The 26,452-nt window shown below is 43.7% G+C and overlaps 1 protein-coding gene across 5 annotated transcripts in view; it reads right to left on the reverse strand.

Annotated features, from left to right (window-relative positions):
• Positions 1 to 26,452, reverse strand: part of rabgap1l (RAB GTPase activating protein 1-like) — a 530,937-nt gene that overhangs the window by 321,721 nt on the left and 182,764 nt on the right. For all 5 annotated transcript variants that reach the window (XM_041207937.1, XM_041207935.1, XM_041207939.1 and 2 more), the window contains 2 exons: positions 26,092 to 26,185; positions 23,384 to 23,534 (listed from right to left, as the gene is read on the reverse strand). In XM_041207937.1, coding sequence (XP_041063871.1) covers positions 23,384 to 23,534; positions 26,092 to 26,185 — 245 coding nt within the window. The remainder of the gene's footprint in view (positions 1 to 23,383; positions 23,535 to 26,091; positions 26,186 to 26,452) is intronic.

The following is a 26,452-nucleotide window of genomic DNA, read 5'->3' on the forward strand; positions in this document are numbered from 1 at the left end:
TGGTGATGGATATTGAAGTCGCCACCCAGAGTACATTCTGTCCTTCTTCCAGATGGTGTTGAACATGGAGGAGCGAGATTCATCAGCTGAGGGAGGGCGGTACATGGTAATCAGCAGGTGGCTTCCTTGCCCCTGTTTGACCTGATGCCATGAGACTTCATGGGGGCCAGAGTCAATGTTGGGGACTCTCAAGGCCAATCAATTTGAGGCACAAGTCCCCAGATGTTAGAGAGGACAACTTTGCAGGATGGACTGGGCAGGATGTGCCTTTGTCATTTCTGGTGCCTAGGTCAATGCCAGGTGGTCCGTACAGTTTTATATTTATTCAACTATTCAGTAGTGGTTTCAGTGGCTTGCTAGACCATTTCAGAGGGCAGTTAAGAGTCAAACACTGAAGTCCCTTAACCATGGAAAGATTCCTGTAAATCTTTTCTGCACCCTCTCTATATCCTTCACATCCACCCTAAAGTGCTTTACCCAAAATTGGACACAATACTAAACCAGTATTTTGTTAAGGTTCATCATAACTTCCTTGCTTTTTTAACTCTACGCTTTTTATTTATAAAGCTTAAGCTTTATGCCTTTTTCTCAACCTGCCCTGCCACCTTCAACGATTTGTGCATTTATACCCCCAGGTCTCTCTGTTCCATCACACCCTTTAAAACTGTGTCCTTTATGTTCTATTTCCTCTCCATTTTTCAATACAGTATATATTGCTTCACACTTCTCTGCATTAAATTTCCTCTGCCACATGTCCGTCCATTCCACCAGCCTATGACCTCGAAGTCTTTCACTACCCTTCTCACAGTTCACAATCCTTCCAAGTTGTCTCATCTGCAAATTTTGAAATTGTACCCTGTACACCCAAGTCCAGGCCCTAGTACTGACCCCTGGGAAACCCCACCTTCCTCCAGGACAAAAAATAGCCGCGCACCACTGCTTCCTTCTTCCTGCCACTCAGCCAATTATGGTCCAGGCTGACACTTTCCCTTATATACCAAGGGCTTCAACTTTACTGGCAAGTCTCTTATATGGCACTTTATCAAATGCCCTTTGGAAGTCCATGTACACCACATCAACATCATTAAACTCTTTGTTATCTCATCAAAACACTCAATCCAATAGGTTAAACAATTTGATTTTCATAAATCCATGCTGCCTTTCCTTGATTGATCCACACTTGTCCAAGCCACTGTCCATTATGTTCCAGAGTATTGATTCTCAAAGCTTTTCCACCATTGAGGTGGAACCAACAGGCCTGCAGTATCTGGGTTTCAGCCTTTTTTGAACTCGGGTATGAAATTTGCAATTCTCCAGTCTTCTGACACCTCCCCCTATATTAAAGGAGGATTAGAAGATTATGACCAGAATCTCTGCGATTTCCACCCTTACCTCCCTCAGCATTCTCAGATGCATTCCATCTGGTCCTGGAGACTTATCAAGTTTAAGTACAACCAATGTTATGTCCATAAGACATGAAAGAGATCATAAACTGTGTAATTCAAACCCTACCTTCTGCTTGTTTAAAAATTGACTTTGCTGGACCAAAAACATAGCTGCTATAGATCACAGGATTTGCAAATTGGCTACAGTTCTGGAAACTTCCAACAGTAACTACAGGACAAAGCTCAACCTTCATCCTTGTGGAATCTCATTCTGGGCACCCTAAATAGCCAAGTGGTTATGGTACTGGGTTTGTAACCCCAAGATCAAGGGTTCAAATCTCACAATGGAAAACTATGAAACAATGTAACTTCATCTGAATAAACAGATGGAAAGTGTTTGTACTCGAAAGAGTTACAATCAATGAAACAAGGGGACAGCAGACGGTTATCTCCACAGCCTGGACTTATAACAGGGAGAGCTACCGACACTCATTATACCTGTGGAGCCGCTAATAAGCACCATCTCTCACCTAAGGTGAACGATGGATTTTGACTAGAGACGTAGGAGCTGATTGTTAACCTGAAACTGACTTATCAATGGGCAATAACACATGACCTAAGCTCCTTTGGCCTCTAGAAAGGTTTAATGTTACATCCCTAGACTCCAAGGGCAGTCAGCTGTTAACATCCAGCCTGTCAACAGCAAAGCAGGATTCCAAGCTGACCACAAAGTCTGCCTCAACTCTAAATCTCCTCTCAGCATAGTTCTCGAGGTGATTCCTCCCATCACCTGCAGAGTGGACCTAGTCTCTGTATAGTCATCTTGCTGCATCATCGCCAACTTCAAAGAATTTGGCAACTCCTGCTTTCAGCTAGCTGAACCCACCAGAACTTTAACTCCTACATGAAGGAACCCTCACTGGAATCTGGCATTCTGGATTCTAACATTCGTGTGAATTAATATCCTTATCTTTTTTTTTGTTTAAAGTTATTCCTAGTTGTAAAACTCTTTTATTTCTATTTCCTTCTTGTGTGCTTGTGTATGTAGTTGTGTGTATATGTAGTTGCAACAACCATCCCCTGGGTTTGAATGTATGAATAAACAATACTTCTGATTTAAACGTAAAGAGAGTTTGCTGCAAATCATTTTAAAATTGACTTCACAAAGAGTGTTCAGGGAAACATGCCACAGTCTATTTCAAAAATTAAAACACCTCTGCTTACAGGCAGATGGCGAGAAAAATAAAGGAGTTCAGTTTGCCTCTCTCCCCGTCCATAACACCAGCCTAAAACAAAAACAGAATTACCTGGAAAAACTCAGCAGGTCTGGCAGCATCGGCGGAGAAGAAAAGAGTTGACGTTTCGAGTCCTCATGACCCTTCGACAGGGTCATGAGGACTCGAAACGTCAACTCTTTTCTTCTCCGCCGATGCTGCCAGACCTGCTGAGTTTTTCCAGGTAATTCTGTTTTTGTTTTGGATTTCCAGCATCCGCAGTTTTTTGTTTTTACACCAGCCTAATACCTGCCCCTTATCAATTTTTAGCCCATCGAGTTTCTTCTTTTACTCTGACTTTGGCAGCATCGTTTCCCTTGGTAAAGACAGATGCAAAGTACTCATTTAGTAGCTTATGCCCTCTTTCCCCTTGCAAAGATTCCCTTTTTGGTCTCTAGTCGTCCCCTTCTCTCCTCGCCCTAACCTGTTACTAATTATAGAATTTTGGATTCACTTTTATATTGTATATCTCCAAAACTTTGGCAGGCCTTCGAAGCAAGTGGCCTTAATATGATAAAGCACCAGAGGAACATAAGAAGATAGGAACAGGAGGAGGCCATTCAGTCCATCAAGCCTATACCTTCATTCAATCAGATTATCATTGATCTATATCTTAACTCCTTCGGTTCCATAGCCCAAAATACCCTTGTCTAACATCAATCTATCAACCACAGTTTTGAAATTTTCAATTAAGCCCCAGGTCCAACATCTTAGGGATACCAGATTTCCACTATCCTTCATGTAAAGGTGTGTTTCATGACACTGCAGGAATTCACTAAAGCTCCTTAAACAGCACCTTCCAAACCCACGATCACTACCATCTAGAAGGACAAGGGCAGCAGATAGATGGGAACACCACCACCTGCAAGTTCCCCTCCAAGTCACTCACCATCCTGACTTGGAAATATATCGCCGATCATTCGCTGTCGCTGGGTCAAAATCCTGGAAATCCCTTCCTAACAGCACTGTGGACGTACCTATACCAATGGACTGCAGCGGTTCAAAAAGGCAGCTCACCACCACCTTCTCAAGGGCAACTAGGGATGGGCAATAAATGCTGGGCCAGCCAACGAAGCCCACATCCCGTGAATGAATTTTTAAAAATTATCGCTGAATGGTCTAACTCTAATCTTAAGGTCATGCCTGATTGTTCTGGACCCTCACAAGTGGAAATCGTTTTTCTATCTACCCTTTCAAATCCTTTAATCATCATAAACAACTATGGCCATTGCTCTCCAATATGGTCATAGCTCTCCAACATCCAGCTGATCCTGACTCTTCATTGCTTGCCCTCTCTCTCTCTCTGCTCCCTCATCCACTTCATTAACCTTCTCCACTCATTATCCAACTGTATACATCCACTCTTGCAAATTATTCTGTTCTACGTTCAGAGCTTCTTTCAAATCTCACATCATCAGTGCACACAACTTCCATTCCTCTAGCAATACAATAAGTACATTGTAATCCCCTCCAGTCCTTTCAATGGGACACTGAAAGCCTTTCTTTCAGTTCTTCAAAGAACAGTCAGTACATGTCTCTTGTAACTCTGACCAACATACTGCTCCTCGCCTTTGAAGGAAGTTCAAAGGAGCAATGATTGTAGCATTAACAAAATAGAGAATAAATGTATTTAGCTCCTCATCACCTATTGACATTCTGAATCTCATTATCTCCCTGATCTTAAATTGAATTCTCACAACTCCTCCATTACTAAAGCTGCCATCTAATTCCTCTTTCATCCCAATGCTTCTTTCCCCTCAACTTTCAACTCTCCCCAACTTTCCAATACTGCTGACACAAATGAAAGATTTGAAGACTTTTAACGCTCCCAGATTGGATAACAAGATATGTTCTGCTTAATATGTAATCCTTCTCCCATTTTTAACCTTCACCGTCCATCTGGTACAAGCTTTGTTCTTAATCAATCAATGCTGCTAGAGTTTCTCTAAACTTTCATCGTTGTTCCTTCATAGTTGCTAACAGTCTATCTCCCACACCCTTCCTTTGTCCGATTTTCATTGTGCCAATTACATTGCGCTGTCTCCCATTTTAACTTGTTCATCTCCTAGGACAACAAAACAACAGACTCACTGCCTCCATTTGACAATCTTCAATCGTTCATATCTCAGAGTCATCAAATATCATTTTCTTATCCCTTTGTTAGTCTCCTGCTTTTGGCCTTGGGCAATGTTTCTGAATGAAAAGCAATCTCCTTAGAAAAGCCTTAACCAGAGAAATCAAGCATTTTTTTTCCCTTTATTCTTTCATGGGATATGGTTATTGCTGGCAAGGCCAGCATTTGTTGCCCATCCTTAGTTGCCCTTGAACTGAGTGTTGTTAGACTATTTCAGAGGATAATTAAGAGTCAACCACATTGCTGTGGAACTGGAGTCACGTGTTTGCCAGACCGGGTAAGGAAGGCAGGTTTCCTTTCCTGAAGCACATTAGTGAACCAGATAAGTTTTTACAACAATCGATGATAGTTTCTTGGTCACCATTACTGAGGCTAGCTAGCTTTACATTCCAGATTATTTTTTACATAATTGAATTTAAATTCCACCAGCTGCCATGGTAGGATTTGAAGCCATGGGTCTCTGGATTATTAGTCCAGTGACAATACCACTACACCACAATCTCCCCTGATTCCAGGATAGCCATCTGATCTTAACCTAACAATATTCAACCTTGTTTTCCTTCACATAACATTTTCATGGCCCAAAGTAACTTTAGGTAAGAGCTAGAAGGAAAGTAGCTTCTAATACAGCACAAAAGGAAAGCAAGGAACAGATCAAACATTGGCTGTCTGGGGGGTTTGAGCTTAATTAATTTAACTTGTACATCCTCATTGGTGGCAGAGCAGAACACCTACTTTTCATTAGCATCAATTAACTAAGACCCTATTGGGCCAACCTAGTTGCATGAAGCAGACAGCTTGGAGGCTTAAACACGTAATTATTGCTAACCCAGGAGAACAGCTACTCAGCGAGACAATGCTAGTTAAAATTATTAAGAGCTTTAATCATTACTTCCTTCTGTGCACATATTGGTGATCTTCCAGTCGATCTCTTTTGAGAGAGATCCAGAAAGAACAGAACAAACTCAGCTTAATTACAATTAGAAGAACAGATATTCTTTGATAATTTCAGTAATTTTATCTAGTGAACAGCATGTTAAAAGGGGGCTGAGATATATAGCCAGCCTAGCATTTCACTAAAGCTATTAAACAATTAAATGTGATTGCACAACTCTAGATAAAGAGGGAGTCTTATTGACTGAGGAAACCTACTCTGTTTTTGGTCATCTAAAGAATGATAACGGGATGAACAAAGACTGAAAATTTGCGTAAATGTGTGTAGGTCCATAGATACACAATCCTCAGGATTGTGTGTGTAGGTCTACAGGCGCACAATACCTCGCAAAGTGATGTGTGTAGGTCTACAGACACAATCGCTCACAAGGTTGAGTGTGTAGGTCTACAGATACACAATCCCTCAAAATTGTGTGTTGGTCTACAGACGCACAATACCTCGCAAGGTTGTGTGTGTAGGTCTGCAGATACACAATCCATCACAAGGTTGTGTGTGTTGATATACAAATACACAATCCCTCACAATGTTGTGTGTGGGTATACAGATGCACAATCCCTCACAAGGTTGTGTGTGGGTACACAGATGCACAATCCCTCACAAGGTTGTGTGTGGGTATACAGATGCACAATCCCTCACAAGGTTGTGTGTGGGTATACAGATGCACAATCCCTCACAAGGTTGTGTGTGGGTATACAGATGCACAATCCTTCACAAGGTTATGTGTGTTGGCTTACAGATACACAATCCCTCATAAGGTTAAGCATTTATATCTACAGGTACACAACATAATGCCTCACAAGGTTGTATGTGTAGATCTAGATACACAATACCTCAAGGTTATGTGTTCAGGTTTACAGACACACAATCGCTCACAAGGTTATGCATGTATATCTACAGATACATAATCCCTCACAAGGTTGTGTGTGTGGGTATACATATACAAAATCCCTGACAAGGTTATGTGTTTAGGATGAGTAATCCAGGGACCCAGGGTAATGATCTGGGGACCTAGGTGTGAATCCCGCCACGGCAGATGGCACAATTTAAATTCAATAAAAAATCTGTAATTAAAAGTCTAACGATGACCAGGAAACCTTTGTCGATTGTTGTAAAAACCCATCTGGTTCACTAATGTCCTTTAGAGAAGGAAATCTGCCGTCCTTACCTGGTCTGGCCTACATGTGACTCCAGACCCACAGCAATGTGGTTGGCTGTTAAATGCCTCTGAAATGGCCCAGCCACCACTCAGTTGTATCAAACTGCTACAAAGTCACAAAAGAGGAATGAAACCGGACAGACCACCCGGCATCGACCTAGGCACTGGAAATGACAACAGCAATCTCAGCCCTGTCAACCCTGCGAAGTCCTCCTTACTAACATCTGGGGGCTAGTGCCAAAATTGGGAGAGCTGTCTCACAGACTAGTCAAGCAACAGCCTGACGTAGTCATCCTCACGGAATCATACCGTACAGATACTGTCCCAGACTCCACCATCACCATCCCTGGGTACGTCCTGTCCCAACAGCAGGACAGACCCAGCAGAGGTGGCGGCACAGTGGTATACAGTCAGGAGGGAGTTGCCCTGGGAATCCTCAACATCGACTCTGGACCCCATGAAGTCTCATGGCGTCAGGTCAAACATGGGCAAGGAGACCTCCTGCTGCTAACCAGGTACCGCCCTCCCTCAGCTGATGAATCAGTGCTCCTCCATGTTGAACATCACTAGGAGGAAGCACTAAGGATGGAAAGGACACAGAACATACTCTGGGTAGGGAAATTCAATGTCCATCACCAAGAGCAGCTCGGTAGCACCCCTACAGACCGAGCTGGCCGAGTCCTAAAGGACATAGCTGCTAGACTGAGCCTGCGACAGGGAACCAACAAGAGGGAAAAGCATACTTGACCTCATCCTCATCCTTCGTATAAAATGCTGGTTAAGCCACAGCTGGAGTATTGCATGCAGTTCTGGAATTTGTATTATAGGAAGTATGTGATTGCTCTAGAGAGAGTGCAGAGGAGATTTACCAGGATGTTGCCTGGGCTGGAGAGTTTTAGTAATGAGGAGAGATTGAATAGACTGGGGTTATTTTCCCTGGAGCAGAGGAGATTGAGGGGGGACATGATTGAGGTGTATAAAATTATGTGGGGCATAGATAGGGTAAACAGGAAGGAACTTTTCCCCTTGGTGGAGGGATCAATAACCAGGGGCCACAGACTTACGGTAAGGGGCAGGAGGCTTAGAGGTGATGTGAGGGAGAATTTTTTCAACCAGAGGATAGTGGGAATCTGGAACTCACTGCCTGAAAGGGTGGTAGAGGCAGAAACCTTCATAACATTTAAGAAGTATTTGGATGTGCACTTGTAATACCATGGCATACAAGGCTATGGGCGTAGTGCTGGGATGGGATTAGAATAGTTAGGTCTTTATTTGACCGGCGTAGACTTGATGGGCCGAAGGGCCTTTTTCCGTTCTGTAGGCCTCTATGACTCTGTGACTCACCAACCTGCCTGCCGCAGATGCACCTGTCCATGACAGTATCAGTATGAGTGACCACCGCACAGTCGATATGAAAATGATGTCCTGCCTTCACATTGAGGATACCCTCCATCGTGTTGAGTGGTACTACCACCATGCTAAATGGGGTAGATTTCAAATAGATCTAGCAACTCAAGACTGGGCTTCCATGAGGCACTGTGGGCCATCAGCAGCAGCCGAATTGTACTCAAACACAAACTGTAACCTCATGGCCTGGCATAAGTCCCACTCTACCATTACCCTCAAGCCAGGGGATCAACCCTGGTTCAATGAAGAGTGCATGAGGGCATGCCAGGAGCATACCTAAAAATGAGGTGTCAGCCTAGTGAAGCTATAACACAGGATTACTTGGGTGCCAAACAGCATAAGCAGCAAGTGATAGACAGAAATAAGCAATTCCACAGCCAACGAATCAGATCTAAGCTCTGCAGTCCTGCCACACCTTGGTGGTGGATATTTGTGGAGGCAGCGGTTCCACAAATATCCCCATCCTCAAGGACGGGAAGTCCAGCACAGCAGTAAAAACGATAAGACTGAAGCATTTTCAACAATCTTCAGCCAGAAGTGCCGAGTGGATGATCTATCTCGGCCTCCTCCAGAGGTCCCCAGCATCACAGATGCCAGCCTTCAGCCAATTCGCTTCACCCCACGTGATATCAAGAAACGACTGAAGGCATTGGGTACAGCAGACTATGGGCCCTGACAATATTCCGGCAATAGTACTGAAGACTTGTACTCCAGAGCTTGCCGCAACCCTAGCCAAGTTGTTCCAATATGGCTACAACACTGGCATCTACCCAGCTATGTGGGAAATTGCCCAAGTATGTCCTGTACATAAAAAGCAGGACAAATCCAGCCTGGCCAATTACTGCCCCATCAGTCTACTCTCCATCATCAGTAAAGTAATGAAATAGGTCATCAACAGTGCTCACTAATGCCCAGTTTGGGTTCCACCAGTGACACTCAGCTCCTGATCTCATTACAGCCTTGGTTCAAACATGGGCAAAAGAGCTGAACTCCCAAGATGAGGTGAGAGTGACTGCCCTTGACACCAAGGCCACATTTGACCGAGTGTGGTATCAAGGAGCCCTAGCAAAACTGGAGTCAATGGAAATCGGGCAGGAGGGGGGGAAACTCTCTGCTGGTTGGAGTCATGCCTAGCACAAAGATTGTGATTGTTGGAGGTCAGTCAGCTCAGCTCCAGGACATCACTGTAGAAGTGCCTCAAGGTAATGTACTCGGCCCAACCATCTTCTGCTGCTTCATCAATGACCTTCCTTCCATCATAAGGTCAGAAGTGGGGATGTTCACTGATTATTGCACAATGTTCAGCACCATTCATGACTCCTCAGATACTGAAGCAGTTCATGCCCATATGCACCAAGACCTGGACAATATCCAAGCTTGGGCTGACAAGTGGCAAGTAACATTTGCGCCACACAAGTGTCAGGCAATGACCATCTCCAACAAGAGAGAATCCAACCATCGTCCCTTGATGTTCAATGGCATTACCATCACTGAATCTCCCACTATCAACATCCTGGGGTTACCATTGTCCAGAAATTGAACTGGATTAGTCATATAAGTACTGTGGCTACAAAAGCAGGTCAGAGGCTGGGAATCCTGTGACAAGTAACCCACCTCCTGATTCCCAAAGCCTGTCCGCCATCTACAAGGCACAATTCAGGAGTATGATGGAATACTCCCCACTTGCCTGGATGTGTGCAGCTCCCACAACACTCAAGAAGCTTAATAAAATCCAGGACAAAGCAGCCCGTTTGATTGGCACCACACTCACAAATATTGTCTCCCTCCGCCAACGTAGAGTAGCAGCAGTGTGTACCATCTAGAAGGTGCACTGCAGGAATTCACCAAGTTCCTTCGAAAGCGTCTTCCAAACCCACGACCACTGCCATCTAGAAGAATAAGGGCAGCAGACACATGGGAACACCATCGCCTGGAAGTTCACCTCCAAGCCACTCACCATCCTGACTTGGAAATATATCGCCATTCCTTCACTGGGTCAAAATCCTGGAACTCCCCTCCTAACAGCACTGTGGGTGTACCTACACCACATGGACTGCAGCAGTTCAAGAAGGCAGCTCACCACCACCTTCTCAAGGGCAACTGGGGATGGGCAATAAATGCTGGCCTAGCTAACAAAGCCCACATACCGTGAATGAATTTTTAAAAATGCAATCTATCACAAGGTTGTGTTTGTTGTACAGATATACAATCCCTCACAAGGTGACCTTTTTAGGTCTACAGGTACACAGTCCCTCAAAGGTTGTGTGTTCTGGCATACAGATACACAATCCCTCACAAGGTTGTGCAGGTATATCTACAGATACACAATACCTCAGTTTGTGTGTGTTGGCACACAGATACACAATCCCTCACAAGGTTGTGCAGGTATATCTACAGATACACAATCCCTCACTAGGTTGTGCAGGTATATCTACAGATACACAATCCCTCACAAGGTTGTGCAGGTATATCTACAGATACACAATCCCTCACAAGGTTACGTGTGCATATCTACAGATACACAACAACTCACAAGGTTATACACGTATACAGAAACAATGTCTCTCACTCTCTTAAAGACAAACTTCAATTTTATTTTTAAAATTCTGCTAAAAATCTGTTGTCTTCCGCAGTAAAAGGATGAGTCCTGATGAAATATATTCAATATTTTGTCTGTAGAAGAGATGAGGAAAAAGTCCGAAGAACATTTTACAGAATGCTGTCAAAATAGCATGGAGCCCATAAGGAGCATGATTTAAGAGGAGACAACTTATGTCTCACTGGCTTGGGAGAATTTAGTAAGGGGAGTTGGGTGAATAATTAATCAAGTTAATGACGGTTATCCATTGCATTCAACTGTGGAGGGTCAAAACTAGGGGAGGAAGGGAAATTTAACATATATTAATTTATTAGGACCTTCAGGTGTTTGATAATGTTCCATATGGAAAGCTTTTGTTAAGAAAGGGATTAAAATTTATGGAATTAATGGTAAATTATTTGAAAATTGAATTCAAGGTAATATAGGGACAGCTCTGGTTGAGCCCAGTGAATATTTTCTCACTGCCCAGATATTCACATTATTCATAAATAATGTGAATAATATAGCACTTTGCCTGGCCAATAGATCAGAAAGCATGAAACACAATCGAGCGTTGGTTTGCAAAGGACAGGAAAGATTGGTTACGGATTTACACTCAGTGTGAAACTATTATCATTTAGGCCAATCAAGAATTGGGATACTCCTGGAGGTTGTAGGCTGTCACTCAAAACCTGTCACTCCAAGCTTGTATGTAGACTGTTGAGGGGATGAGGTGAAAAGTTGACCATTCGCAGTATCTTTACAGTGCAGAAAGAGGCCATTCAGCCCATCGAGTCTGCACTGGCTCTCTGAAAGAGCATCCCACCTAGTCCCACTCCCCTGCCTTATACCTGTAACCTTGCACATTCTCTCTTTTCAGGTAGCAATCCAACTCCCTTTTGAATAATTCGATCGAACCTGCCTCCACCACCCTTTCAGGAAGTTTGTTCCAGAATCAAACCACCTTCTGGGTGAAAAATCTTTACTTTATACTGTCTTATCATATCTCTCCTGCCCAAAACAAATCACCTCTTCATTGAACTTCATCTGCTATTTGTCTGCCTGATCCACCAACCTTTTAAAGTTCAAGACTATCCCCATCACAGTTGGCAACATTTCCAATTTTCATATCATCTGCAAATTTTGAAATCATGCCCTGCACACCACAGTCTAGGTCATTAATATATATCAGGAGCAGCAAGGGTCCCAACACGGCTCTGAGGAACTCCACTATAAACCTTCCTGCAATCTGAAAAACAACCAATTATCACTACTCACTGTGTCCTGTAATGCAGCCAATTTCTTATCCAACTGCCTATTTTCTCTTTTATTCCATGACCTAGAGTTTTGCTCACAAGTCTATTGTGTGACACTGTATCAAATGCCTTTTGAAAATCCATATACACATCAACAGTATTTCCTTTAACAACCTTCTCTGTTACCTCCTCAAAAAACTCCAGCAAGGTGGTTAAACATGATTTTCCCTTGATGGCTCTACGCAGGCTTTCCTTAATTACCCTGCACTGTCTAAGTGATTACTGATTTTATCCCGTACTATAGTTTCCACAAGTTTCACTACCACTGAGATCAAACTGTAGTTGCCAGCTTTATCCAGCACCCCTTTTCGAACAAGGGTATAACATTCACAGTTCTCCAGTCCTCTGGCACCTCCCCTGTGTCTAAAGAAGACTAGAAGATTATCATTAGTGCTTCTGTAATTTCCACTCTCACTTCCCTCAGTACCCTTAGATGTTTCTCATCTGTTCCTAGTGCCTTATCTATTTTAAGTAAAGATAGCCTTTCCAATACCTCCTTCCTCTCGTAAGTTCTTCTAGTGTACCAGTTACCTCCTCTCTCACCTCGGCCTGGGTAGCAAGTTCTACCTTTGTAAAGACAGATGCAAAGTACTCATTCAACACCACCATTATTTCTCCAGCCATAACATGCAAGTCCCCTTTTTTGTCCCTAATCGGCCCTACTCTTTCTTTTACTGCCCTTTTGTTATTTACATGCTTATAGAAGACCTTGGGATTCCTTTTTATGTTCACTGCCAGCCTCTTTTCATGCTCTCTCCTCGTTTATCTCATTAGTTTCTTCACTTCCCCTCTAGTCCTTTTATATTCAGCCTGATTCTCCATTGTATTTTCTACCTGACATCTGTCATATGCACACTTCTTCCTTTTCATCTTTATCTCTATCTCTCGTCATCCAGGGCATTCTGGATTTATTTGTCCGACCTTCCCCCTTCAAGGGGATGTACCTTGACAGTGCCTGCAATACTTTATCTTTGGAGGTGGCCCGTTGTTTAGCTGCCGTCATTTCTACCAACATTTGATTCCAACTCACTTGACTCAGGTGCATTCTCATCCCATTGAAGTTAGCTTTCAGCCAATTAATGATCCCTGTTCTGGATTGTTCTCTGCCCTTTTCCATGAATAACCTAAGCCTTATGATACGATAGTCACTATCCCCTAGACGTTCCCCCACTGATATTTGATCCACTAGGGCCAAGTCATTCCTCAGGACCAGGTCCAAAAGTGCATGCCTTCATATACTGCTGTAGAAAGTTAAGTCCCCCATTATGATTACTCCATAACTCTTGCACCGCTCTGTAATTTCTTTGCAAATTTGTTTTTCCACATCCCTTCCACTAGTTGGTGGTCTATATACTACACCATTCAATGTTATTGCACCTTTCTCACTCCTTGCCTCTGGCCAAAGAGATTCTGTCCTTGACCCCTCTGGAACATTCTCTCTCTCCAATACTGTAATGCTACCTTTAGCCAATGTTGCCACTTCCCCTCTTTTCTTCCTTCCCTGTCTCTCCTAAACACCTTGTACCAAGGAATATTTAACATCCAGTCCTGCCCTTCTTTGAGCCAGGTCTCTATTATAGCAATAATATCATAATTCCATTTTCAACCTGTGCCTGCAGTTCATCAATCTTATTAATCACAATCCGTGCATTCACATACATGCACATTAGCTCGGATTTAGGCTTTTTTACTCTCCTGCTTATTCTAACCCCTTCTAATGACTTACTGTTGCCCACTCTAATTCTATCAAACTCTCCAAGTATTCTATCGACCTTGATGCAACTTTCTGATATATCCTCATTATCAGTTCATACTTCACTAGTTTCCACTGCCAATTTTTCTCCACTGCACTCTGGATATCCCCCCAGGTTCCCATCGCCCTGCTGAACTAGGTTAAACCCTCCCCAACAGCACTAGCAAACCTCCCCACCAGGACATTAGTCCCAGTCTAGTTAAGGTGTAACCCGACCTTCTTGTACAGGTCCCATCTGCCCCAGAACCAATCCCAATGCCTCTGAAATCTAAAGCCCTCCCCTCTTACTCCATTTCTCCAGCCACGTGTTGAATTGCTCAATCTTCCAATTCTTATGTTCATTAGCACATGGCACTGGGAGTAATCCTGAGATTGCTGCTCTTGAGGTCCTGCTTTTTAATTCCCTTCCTAGCTCCTTAAAATCTGCTTTCAGGACCTCATCCCTTTTCCTACCTATGTCATTGGTCCCAATGTGAACCATGACCCCTGGTTGTTCGGCCAGCTATAAAAGAATGTCCTGGTGTCGGCCTGTGACATCCTTGACCCCAGCACCAGTGAGGCAACATAACATCCTGGAGTCATGTCTATGGTCGCAGAAACGCTGTCTGCTCCCCGAACTATGGAATTCCCTACTACTATAGCACTTCCACTCTTCCTCCTCCCCTCCTGTGCAGCTGAGCTACCTGCGGTGCCACAGGCTTGGCTCTTGCTACAGTCCTCTGAGGGGCCATCTCGCTCAGCAGTATCCAAAATGGAAAAGCAGTTAGAGAGCAAGATAACCTCAGGGGATTCCTGTACTACCTGCCTGTTTCTCTTAGATACTCTGGCAGTCACCCATTCCCTCTCTGCAGTGTGACCACCTCTCTAAACATATTATCCAAATAATCCTCCACTTTGTGGATGCATTATAGCCACCGCTCAAGCTCCGCAACTCAGGGCTCAAGTTTCTGCAGCTGGTGACACTTCCTGCAGATATAGTCACTGAGGGCACTTTGTGCCTGCATGACTTCCCACATCCTGCAAGGTGCACATTCCACATGGCTGAGCTGCACTGACATACCTTATACTTCATGCATTTACCACAGTATTTACTAATTTATTTTAATTATTATCCTAATTTAGGATAATTCCTATCTACACTACAATTTACTTTGTTTATCTCAGTTTCGCCCCTTCTCATGCTCTTTTAACTCTCCGACTCCACTATCCTAGCAACCAGGAATGACTCACAGGGAATATCTGGTTTTATCAGTGAAAAGATAGAAGGGAATATGACCCCAGGTCAGTAAAAGGCTGGGAGGCACAGATAAAAGCACCAGCAGGCTATTTAACATACGAACGTACAAAAATGATAGGCAGAAAAACACCAGGTTAAACGTCTCGACTTAATCCTTCGACAGCCTCAAAGCTTGTGCTTTCAGATCAGCTGAATGCAGAAGATTAAACCAGGTAGCAAACTACAATGCACCAGGATGTGTGAATACCCAGAATGCAGCCTCAGGCCTGCCTCCATTCTGAGTCTAACAGTGTAAGTCTTGATTCCAGTCTGGAGGCTGCCACTGCACTCACATGTTGAGGGGCGACAGAACACTGACAATGGACGAGACTGGTCATTGCCAAAGTGTGCTGGGAATTTTTTAAACCTCACCCCAGCCCCATTAACTAACAATTAGAAGTGAGGAATGCCGGCAACAAAGGGGAAACTATTTGTAGAATTTTGATTTGGTCTGGTTTGGTTTTGTGAAAATATGAATTTTTAAACTTTTATCTGAGGTAATTGGAGAAGCAATCTAAATAGGCTCAATGGGTTGTTTATTTTGTAATCTACCATGTGTCACGTGCATTCATTTCTGATTTATTTTATGGCGTGGTATTGAAGGGACAAATTTGCCATTTTATCTATAAATTAGGAGGGAAATATATTTTATAAAGCCATGAACAATGTGATGACACGATGTGAAAATCTTGTTCCCTGCATACATGATGAGTTTATTAAATAGTATTGCTGTTGTTGCTGTGGAACAACAGCAACCTGAGAACACAGAACTCCAAGCCTACCAAGCCTTCGTCCTCAGCACACTCCTCTACAGTGCTGAGACATGGACAACATATGCTAGGCAGGAGAACGGGCAGAACAGTTTCTACCTTCGTTGTCTCAGACATGATCTTGGCATCTACTGGCAGGACAAGGTCACCAAATCAGAGGTCCTGGAGCATGCTAATTCTATCAGCATACACTCATTGCTAAGCCAAAGGCATCTGCGCTGACTCAGCCACATTTAATGGATGGATGACGGCCATGTACCCCAAGGCCTTCTGTACAGTAAATCGGCCACTGGGTCACGACCTCTTGGGTGTCCATTTATCCACTACAAGAACACCTACAAGCGAGATACGAAGATGCCAGACATTGACATTGGGAGACAGTCACTATAGTGGAGACTGTTTAGAAGAAATGTGCAGGCACAAAAAGCTCAGCTGGTCAAGAAGAGGATCCAGAAAAAACAGAGGCCAGCAATCATGCACCTTCTCAGCCACTATCTTCCGCTGAAGCAAATGCAGCAGAAACTGCCATGCCAGAATGGGATTCCTGAGCCACACCAAGCGATGCTTAACATTGAGCTGACCGTCATGATGCAAACAATCATTTTATAAACTAGAACACTGCCATCTTGCCTCTGATTCAAAAGTTTGTAAGTTCAAATCCTATTCTAGAGATCTGAGCACATAATCCAGATTGACACTACGACTGCAGTACTGAAGGAATGTTGCACTGTCAGAGGTGCTGTCCTCTCAGAGGAGAAGTTAAACTGAGGCCCATTTGCCCCCTCAGGTGGACGTAAAAGTTCCTATGGCACTAGATGGCAGGAGAGCTATTCAGTCTCCTAGCCGGTATTTATCCCTCAAGCAACATCACAAAAGGAAATTGGTTGTTGCCATTCCTAAATTACACAAGTAATTAAAAAATTACAAAAGTGCTTCAAAGCCTGTAAAGCACTTTCGGATGCCCTGGGATTGTGAAATGTGCTATTTAATGGGAGTGTTTCTTTTCACTGAGGGGGCACCTCTAACAAGCTTCCTTCTAAGTCCTATCAGACAAGTGCGTGTGTGTGTGTGCGTGTCCCAGCCTGAGCCTCTCACATCACAGCATTGTTTATAACAGATAACCTCCAACCCTCTGAGAGCTACATCACTGGGAGAGCCACTGGCTACTTAAAATAACAAAAACCTCTATTTTTTTATATGATCAAAACCTCAATTTAAAGGATAGTTTATTTTTTTTTAATTCAATTCTTAAGTTCAGTCTACCTGACTAACAGAAAGAGATAAGGTTCTTGTCAAACAGTATCCACAGTTGAAAGACGAATTGAGCATTACGATACACCTGTGCTATACAAGTTAATAAGATATACCGCAGAAAGCTGCCGTAAAATCTAATAAACATAACTTGTGAGTATATTAATCACAGTGTTTATATCATGCTCATTATTATTCCCATCTGCCTTCATAACTCACACATCAAGGATGCAGCAGTGCCTCTGACAGAATGGTGCAATCCTTTACCTCCTGGAAGAGATGAATGCAGACAATAAAACTGTCAAAGTAACATAAACGCAGCCTTGCTGAGTGATAATAATCAAGCACCGGCTCAAAGAACTGTGGCACTTGGAGCCTGTCTACATGTAAACTTCCAACAATATAACTCCTTTTATACTTGCACCCTGCAATCTTAATTCTCTTTCCAAATTCAAACTTCATCACAGATAGATTAAAAGTTTGAACTGCCTGAAATGGTACGCAAACAAATAAATTCTCTGCGATGTGTTACGGACAAGAGGGGGATTAATTTAAACAGCTCTGATCTCTGGTCTCACCACCCGTCCGTAAACAGAAAGGTGTTTTGATTTGCTTCCCCCTTTATAAGGGGCAACGTATTCCCCAGCCCCTCAGTTTTGGTGCCATCCAATTTTCTATTAATAACCCCACAGCAAATTCCAAGGAACTCAAACGGTTAGTTTACTTGCACACACTCAAACGGGGGGAGAGGGGAGGGGTTAGCTACACAGCCCCCTGTGCATTCATACAGTAAAAGAGGAATAGAAAAAGATAGATTTACAGGGCAAAGACCCCAGAGTAAAGAATTATTAACATCTTTTGGACAAAATGTTAAAAACAGGGGCCCCATCTGCTCTCTTGTATGGATATAAAAAGATCCCGTGCTATTATTTTATAGCAGAGCCTGAGAGTTCTTTCTGATGTCCTGGCCAATATTTATCTCTCAAGAGCCACCACCAATGATTATCAGGTTGCTGTGCGTGGGAGCTTACTGTGCACAAGTCCTATATTACAACAGTGGCTACATTTCAAAGAATACTCAATTGACTGTAAAGCGCTTTGGGGCAAACTGAGGTTGTGAAAGGCACTATAGAAATGAAAGTACTTTCATTCTTCTCTATTACATGAAACCCCTTTCGCACAGTCCCATGGACACTGAACAACTTTCCAGGGTCTTGCCTAAGTCATTCTTTAATTGTGAGCCCAGTGAATGTCAAAATTAAGCAGGGCACTGCTGCTCATTATGAGTCACAGGGCCACACTCGCTCGCTGCCAGTCACAGAGTTTAATTACCCACCTTGTCCTAGTTACAGTCCAGTTAAAGAGTTGCCTTTGTAATAATTATTACACCAGTGTTAGTTATTGTTATTTACTCCATTACATTATTAGCAGCAAATTACGTGCAGACATCGGCAACGATAACACTATTTATAGAAACGCTATTTAGTCAACTTAACACGAAGGAAGGGCCTTGCACCAAATTATTTGATTACAAGGTGTCTGTTTTTATCAGTGCTTGCACCTTCAGTGCTTGTCAAAGTCAACTAAGGCCAGCAACGCTGCCTGCTAGCAATGAACAATGTTCACCATCTGTAGAACAGGCATCTTAATTAATATTTCATCAGAGGACAGCTGAACACCTTGACTGAAGAGACAGAAGTATGACCGTTGGTCCATGCCTGCTCTTGAACGTCAATTGGGAAAGAAGTCTGACCGTTTCAATAGGTGCTGCACTGTAGTTTCTCTACAGTGTGGAGAGTGATGGACTGGTGCCAACACTGGCCCTCAGGTTAAGTACCTTCCCTAAATAAGTACTGATGTGTACACTACTTGATTTAACATGTCAGATTATTAAAAGAAAATTAAATTAAGCCCAGCACATCCATTAAGATAATTGGGAGATAAGCAGTGTGAATATGTGGACTCTATCCCTCCTAATGGCACAGCTCAGAATTCACCACCTGCAATCTACAGGCTAATTTAAGTGTTCACAAAAAAAACATCTGCATGCTGCAGGTTTATTACATTTATTTCTTTTTATCCAACATGAGACGCCGGCACAAATTCTAAGAAGGACGATCATGCTCAACGAACATCATTGAATTCTTTGATGAGGTAACAGAGGTAGGCAGCATCCGCAGTTTTTTTGTTTTTATTTTTATAACAGAGGTAGGCAGTTGTAGTGTATGAGGTATTTTGCACAAAAAAATGTTGTTAGCATTTTTTTAAAAAGGTGCAGTGATCATTTAATATACAGGTAATTATTGAGATAGACTTCAGGGAAACATTCGACAAGATATCACACATGAGATCAACCAAAGGAGACCAAGGGGTATGGAATTAGGAGAATGATAGCAAACTGAATTAAAACTTGGTTAGAAGGAAGAAAAGAGAGAGGAGGAGTTAAGGGCAGTTTTACAGAGTAGTTGGATGTGGATAGTCTGACATGGTTCTGTTGTGGGGTCTCTTCTGTTCAATGTGTGTTAATGATTTGGATATGAACCGAGAGAAGGCAGTCATATCAAAATATGAGGAATAGTTAATTCTTTGGAAGACCAAAGGAAGCTGCGAAGGGATATTGAGAAGATGAGGGAATGAATATACTGAACAGAAACCCATCAAATACTTTAGAACAGCAGTCAAACAATATCTCTCAAAATAATGGCTTTTTTGCGTTACATTTGGCGTTGGGTTGATGTCCTCTCGGTCTGTGAAACATCAGCTACAAAGTTGTTATGCAAATATCTTGGTTTGAGCAAAGAAAAATCATATTTACCCCTCAAGAACAATAACTTGCATTTCGAAAGCACCTTTCACAACCTCAGGTCATCTCAAAGCGTTTTACAGCCAATCAAGTACTTTTTGAAGTGTAATCACTGGTATAATCTAGGAAACATGGTGGCTATTTTGCACACAGCAAGGTCCCACAAACAGCAATGTAATAATGACCAGATAATCTGATGCAAATCTAACTCCCTTCCAAAACTGCAACAGAACAGTGTTCATTTTAATGATACTTACCCTTCAATGGGATCTTCACAAAAACGGATTTAAGACTTAAAACTCCAATTAACCAGAGATCGTTAGACAATGGAGCTTAATGCTCAGTTGTATACTTGCAGAAGCTACATTCTTAGATCTTTAATGCAAAACAGAATACTCAAACTCAATAACTAGGCCAGCATCAAAAGCTGAGAGTAAATCCCCAAGCCTGAGAAGAGATGATAGTCTCAAACTGGAATACCATCGTGTTATGGAAGTTAACACATTGCACATTTGGACCTGATGCAACCACACAAAAGGCAACCCTCACCCAACTCAGTCCCCAAAGCCAAGCACAGATACAGAAAGAAAGGCAAGCTGGAACAGATCTCATGAACACAGACTAACATCCAAACTCATTACAATATCAGTCCCCACACCACTTAAGTACTGATTGATGGAAAGTGTATGTTATACAGTGAAAATGACCATCCAGGAATATAGGTTCAAGAATTCAATCTTTATCAAAACGGATATGCTGGTCAATAAAGAGATGCTCAGTGTGGACGATACGCATTTACCAAGGGCAAATTAATGGGGAAGAGATCTGATAACAATGACAATTATCAGAAGAGGCTCCAAGTGACAAATGATAAATGAATGATTCCAAAAATAATTTTCTGAATGGCAGAGACACAGTAAGTGCATAATGGAGTTTGCAAAGGTGTTTGCTGACAGAGTGAAATAAGCTGCTGTTTTATTCCAGGAAGGCTGCTGCTAGTTTCAGTTTCACGGTCAGTGAGTGCAGCAATGAAACAAAAGCAGCTCTGGGGAAAAGAGTTCAAGGGTTAACAAAGGGTGAGTTCAACCCAATACACACAGGAACACTCTCCCTGTAAACATGTTAAGCATTACTCGCCTCACGTATTACAGGCAATGAACTGGAAGCAAAAACTAAAATTCATTCAAGCTAATCATTAGGATGGACACAGTCACTATATGAATGACCTGCAGCCTGTCACATCAAACTGTCAAGGGAAAGGGTTGCAAATCAAGACTGTGCATCTACACGGGCCAGGTTATTCCCTGCAGCAGTTAGCAAACACACTGATTCCCAACACAAAGAACTGCATCACCTCCACATTCCAGCAACACTGAAGACTTCTTGCTACACTCTGCACCAGAGATCCACCTTCCCGCGCTGTGCCCCATAATCAGTGCCATGGCAAAACAATGGCCAGAAAAACACAGAGAGAGAGGAGATTGGGAAGTGCTACAACCAAGATATATGACAGACATGGGAGGAACAGGGCAAAAGGGAGAGAGGCAGGGCTCTCAATATCACCACTACAGCGGAGCAAACCTGCCCCCTGGGGAGGAGTAGTGCCAACAAGCCAGGGGGCAGAGCCTCCCAGCCAATGCTAAAACAGCCTCAAAGAACAAAAGCATGCCACACAGCCTGAGCGTACACATACCACTGGTGTTGCAACCTCAGTGCAAGCAAACCGAACATGGCTGACAAACCCACCTGCGTGTACACCACACCATCAATTACAGAAATGGCTGTCCCACACTCGATTCTTCACACTTGGATCCTACTTTACTAATTAAACACAAATGATGTCAAATGGTGTCTGCAACAATGTGCATGTTTAAACTTGTTTGTGGCCACCCTTGAACAGGGTCACCCTTTTCTGAACAAACATTGTCCTGTTAAACAAGTCAAGTGTCAGCACAGCTCATCATCTGCTCCTTTGTTTTTAAGGACACTCATTTTAAATAATTCTTCTCTCTTCAGTGTATAAAAATTACAACACACATGGGAAATGTCTCGATGTGCACATTTGTAGTCTGCGCAGGTTCAGTACTGATCATTAACACAACAAAGAGCAGGACAGCAGCTCGATGAGAGCAATGTTTCTTATTATTGCTGCAAATTCAATCATTGAGACTTGTAATCAGCTGCAGTGACAAGAGCTCCACATTTAGAATCATTCATACCAAATCAAGGAGGAGAAAAGCCTCCTATTCCACACTAAATTCACACCTCTCAACGAAACCACTCATGCCTGCTTCCTGCCCAAGATAGAACCCACAGCTGCCCTGTCTGCTCGGCACTGCTGTGTCTGGCTGGGGTCTTCAACTCTTGGACCCAGCACTTTCCATTGTCAAGGTAAACTAGAGGAAGATGGCAAGTTGGAGAGCACAGAAATGAAAAAGGTATCCAATACAAGTTGTTTTCATCACAAATCAAGTTCAGAGCAAATCTGCCTACATGCGTCAACACAGAACAACCGGCTTCGCACACATGAACACAGAACAACCGGTTTCGCACACGTGAACACAGAACGACCGGCTTCGCACGCGTGAACACAGAACGACCGGCTTTGCACACGTGAACACAGTACGACCGGCTTCGCACACGTGATCACAGTACGACCGGTTTCGTACACGTCAACACAGTACGACCGGCTTCGCACACGTCAACACAGTACGACCGGCTTCGCACACGTCAACACAGTACGACCGGCTTCGCACACGTCAACACAGTACGACCGGCTTCGCACACGTCAACACAGTACGACCGGCTTCGCACACGTCAACACAGTACGACCGGCTTCGCACACGTCAACACAGTACGACCGGCTTCGCACACGTCAACACAGTACGACCGGCTTCGCACACGTCAACACAGTACGACCGGCTTAGCACGCGTGAACACAGTACGACCGGCTTCGCACACATCAACACAGAACGACCGGCTTCGCACGCGTCAACACAGTACGACCGGCTTCGCACACGTGAACACAGTATGACTGGCTTCGTACGCGTGAAAACAGTACGACTGGCTTTGCACACGTCAACACAGAATGACCGGCTTCGCATGCGTCAACACAGTACGACCGGCTTCGCACACGTCAACACAAAACAACCGACTTCGCACACGTCAACACAAAACAACCGACTTCGCACACGTCAACACAAAACAACCGACTTCGCACACGTGAACACAATGCAAAGGCGCCATGATCTCTGGAACCTCAATCACTAGAGACAGCCGTCTGTTATCTCCAACAGCAACAACATCAAGCTCAGCTTTGCCCTACCTTAGTGATCAGGTTTCTGTACTTTTCCAGCATCGCTTGATTGTCGTGGCAACCCGACAACAGTTGCCAAACCTCTGCTCGGAGTGCTTCTGGAACACCATTTCTGACGAGGATAGGCAGCCCTTTGGGCCTGGCAGTCAAATTGCTGTGCCTGAGGGAAGAGACTCTGTTAACAGGGGCACTCGTTTAGACAAAACTTTGCTTTATCGCTCAGTCCTAATAAAGCATCAATACATGAATCGATCTGGCACTGACCTTGCTCACAGATGAAAAATTAAATTAAAGTTCTGCCCCCCTTCCTATACTTCCTGTTTTAATTGCCACTCCTGAGTATTCATGTCTCCCCACCCCATTCCTCTGTCTGTCTGATGTCACATTGTTACCACATTCTGCTACATGATGTTAGCAGTGGCTACATGGGTTGCAGTCTTGCCTTCATGTTGTAAAGATGGGAGCTTGAGGCACACTCCAATACAGCTGACACATCGCAGTGCAGGACTGAAGGAGTGCCGTGATTAAAGGTGCCACCCTTCCGCCGAGGCAAAGAAATGAGGTTCTTTTATGCGGACATAAAAAATTCTCTGGCACCATTCAAGGTCAAAGGATAAACATCGGCCAGGGCACTGGGGGCGGGGGGGCGGGGGGGTGCGCTCTCTTGCCCGTCTTCAAATATTACTGTGGGATTTTTTTACATCCAGCTGAGGGGGCAGGGTGGGCCTCAGTTTAACAACTATTCCATAAAACAAAATCCCCAACAGTGCAGCACTCCCTCTCTACTGCACTGAAGTGCAGCTTAAGTTTCTGCAATGGGTCTTCAATCCAGGGCTATCTGACCATAGGCAAGAGCACTACCGGAGCTGGATTTGGAGGGAGGTAGGGAGGGGAGCAGGGGGGTATTCAGCAAGATGAGATTAGTTTGGGGAGAAAACAGAAAGAAGGAATGGTGTAAAATCAACTCCTGTCAGGAGTCCTCATTGTGCAGAGGTCAGAAGGGCTGAGTGGCATGCTGCGCTGCCACAAATCTGTTTTCAAATGAGCATCTGGAGACGAGGTGAAGCACAATCACTGACATTGATTTAGTATCTTTACAGGTCAAAACCCAGCATTTTTCAACATAGAGAATGTTAATGATAAGTTAATTGTATTATTGAGATTAAGGTATTAAGTACCTTGAGCAAATTTAAAGACAGACTTATATTACAGTGCCCCTTTCTGAAGGGTTGATCATTTGTTTGTTTTCAAGGGTTTAAAGAAAGACTTTTGGGACACTGCGTGTTGGTTAGGGAAGAGGCAAACATTTGTAATGTTGCATTCTATAATAAATATAGTATTAAGTAAAAGGTTGATGTCTGGTTTCCTACTTTATCAACTAGCTTCAGGATGAATTCACAGGGAACAACCCAGAAAATCACAAGAGCTTCTGGATGACCCTTCAAACAACATACCGGAAACACAAGTCACGGGATACCTCCAGAAATCACCAATATTGCTGAGAATAATTTTCCTCCTGCTTGGTAAACCTCCTTGAGGATTACTGCGACGTGTGGTATCTCAAGATCTCAGTCCAAATGGGTATTGTTGCACTGTGATCAATGACAGAATGTCACAGGCAGCAGCTGAGCTATTTGCTAAAAGCAGACATTGTCTTTTTTTAAAAAAAACTGCTCTGCATTTCTGAAAACAAACAAATTCTATATTTGGAAAAAGATATACCTCACATTCTATGGTTTTAAAGCAGCTGTGGAGTGAGAGCAAAGGAGAGAGAAAGACAGAAAAAGAGAGAGAGAGAGAGAGCACAAATGATGAGCAGAGAGAGAGAGACAGCATGAAGAGGAGAAGGGGAGTGAAAGCACTGGGAGCACGGGCAAGGGAGAGGCAGAGAACAAGGGAGAGAGTGAATGAAACATGAAGGAGAAAGATAGCGCACAAGAGAAAGAAAGAAATGCAAAGGAGAACGAGGGTGCGAGAGAGGGCATGCAAAGGGACAGGAGAAAGGGGCTGAGAGAGCGAGCATGTGAGGGGAGAAGAGAGAGGATGAGAGAAAGGGTGCATGAGGGGAGGGAGGGAGGCTGAGAGAGCAAGGAAGCGGGTGAAGGAGGGCAAGGCAGAAAGCGCAAGGAGGCCAGCAGAGCGAAGGGGAGAGCAAAGGGGGTGGGTGAGAGAGGGGACGGGATGAGGGTGGGGTGGAAGGGCACGCAAGGGAGGGTAGAGAAGAGAGAATGGTATTACACAGAGAGCACAGGAGATGGAGAAATAGAGTGTTACTGCAGGGGTCAACTGCAGAGGATGTGCACAGGGTGGAGTGTGCAGAGGAGAGCGTGGGACAAAGATCACAAGGGTGAGGCTGTGGGTGAGACAGGATAAACAAGGGGGCAAAGAGTTGTGTGAGAAAGAGAGCGCTATTAAGTGCAAGAGTGTGAGAAAGAGAACAAGCAAGAGAGAAGGAGCATGTGTACGCGAGAGAGAGAGAGAGTTATAGAGACAAGAGGGCAAACAAGAGAGAAAAGAGCTGAGACTCAGGCGTTCATCAAGGAGCAGCCACGCCAGATGGTGACATCACTGGAAATCAATACATCATTTTATTCCCCCGACCATTAGCTTTACCAGCAATGGTAGATCAGCAAAAAGAAACATCTTGAGTTGTCAACATACAATGAATGTGTCCTGCAGTAGAATGCAGATTCACTTCCTTTTAGAATGGTACTCACCATCTGTGCAGCAACTCCCCCCACGATTCCAGGATTTTCTCAGGGCACTCCTTGGAAACATCCCCTGTGCCACTGGACAGTTCGTTATCACTATCTGTAAGAAAAAGAGAGGCCATGCTCAGCTCTGTATCAATAGGCAGATCTAGATTTTGAAACCAAGGAGGCTATGGATCACAGGGGGATGCTGAGAGCACCAGATTCAATGGCTTCTGCATTTGTTTTGTGCTGTTGCTGTACACAATAATTATTTACACAAACTTTCTTTCATCAAACTTTTCCTTGATTTGGCTGGCACAGTCAGGGCAATTTTAACCCTGCCGGCCTGGCACAAATCAGCCAAGAGTCCAACTCACACGCCCTC

Source organism: Carcharodon carcharias, chromosome 16, assembly GCF_017639515.1.
Source record: "Carcharodon carcharias isolate sCarCar2 chromosome 16, sCarCar2.pri, whole genome shotgun sequence".
NCBI classification, from domain to species: domain Eukaryota; kingdom Metazoa; phylum Chordata; class Chondrichthyes; order Lamniformes; family Lamnidae; genus Carcharodon; species Carcharodon carcharias.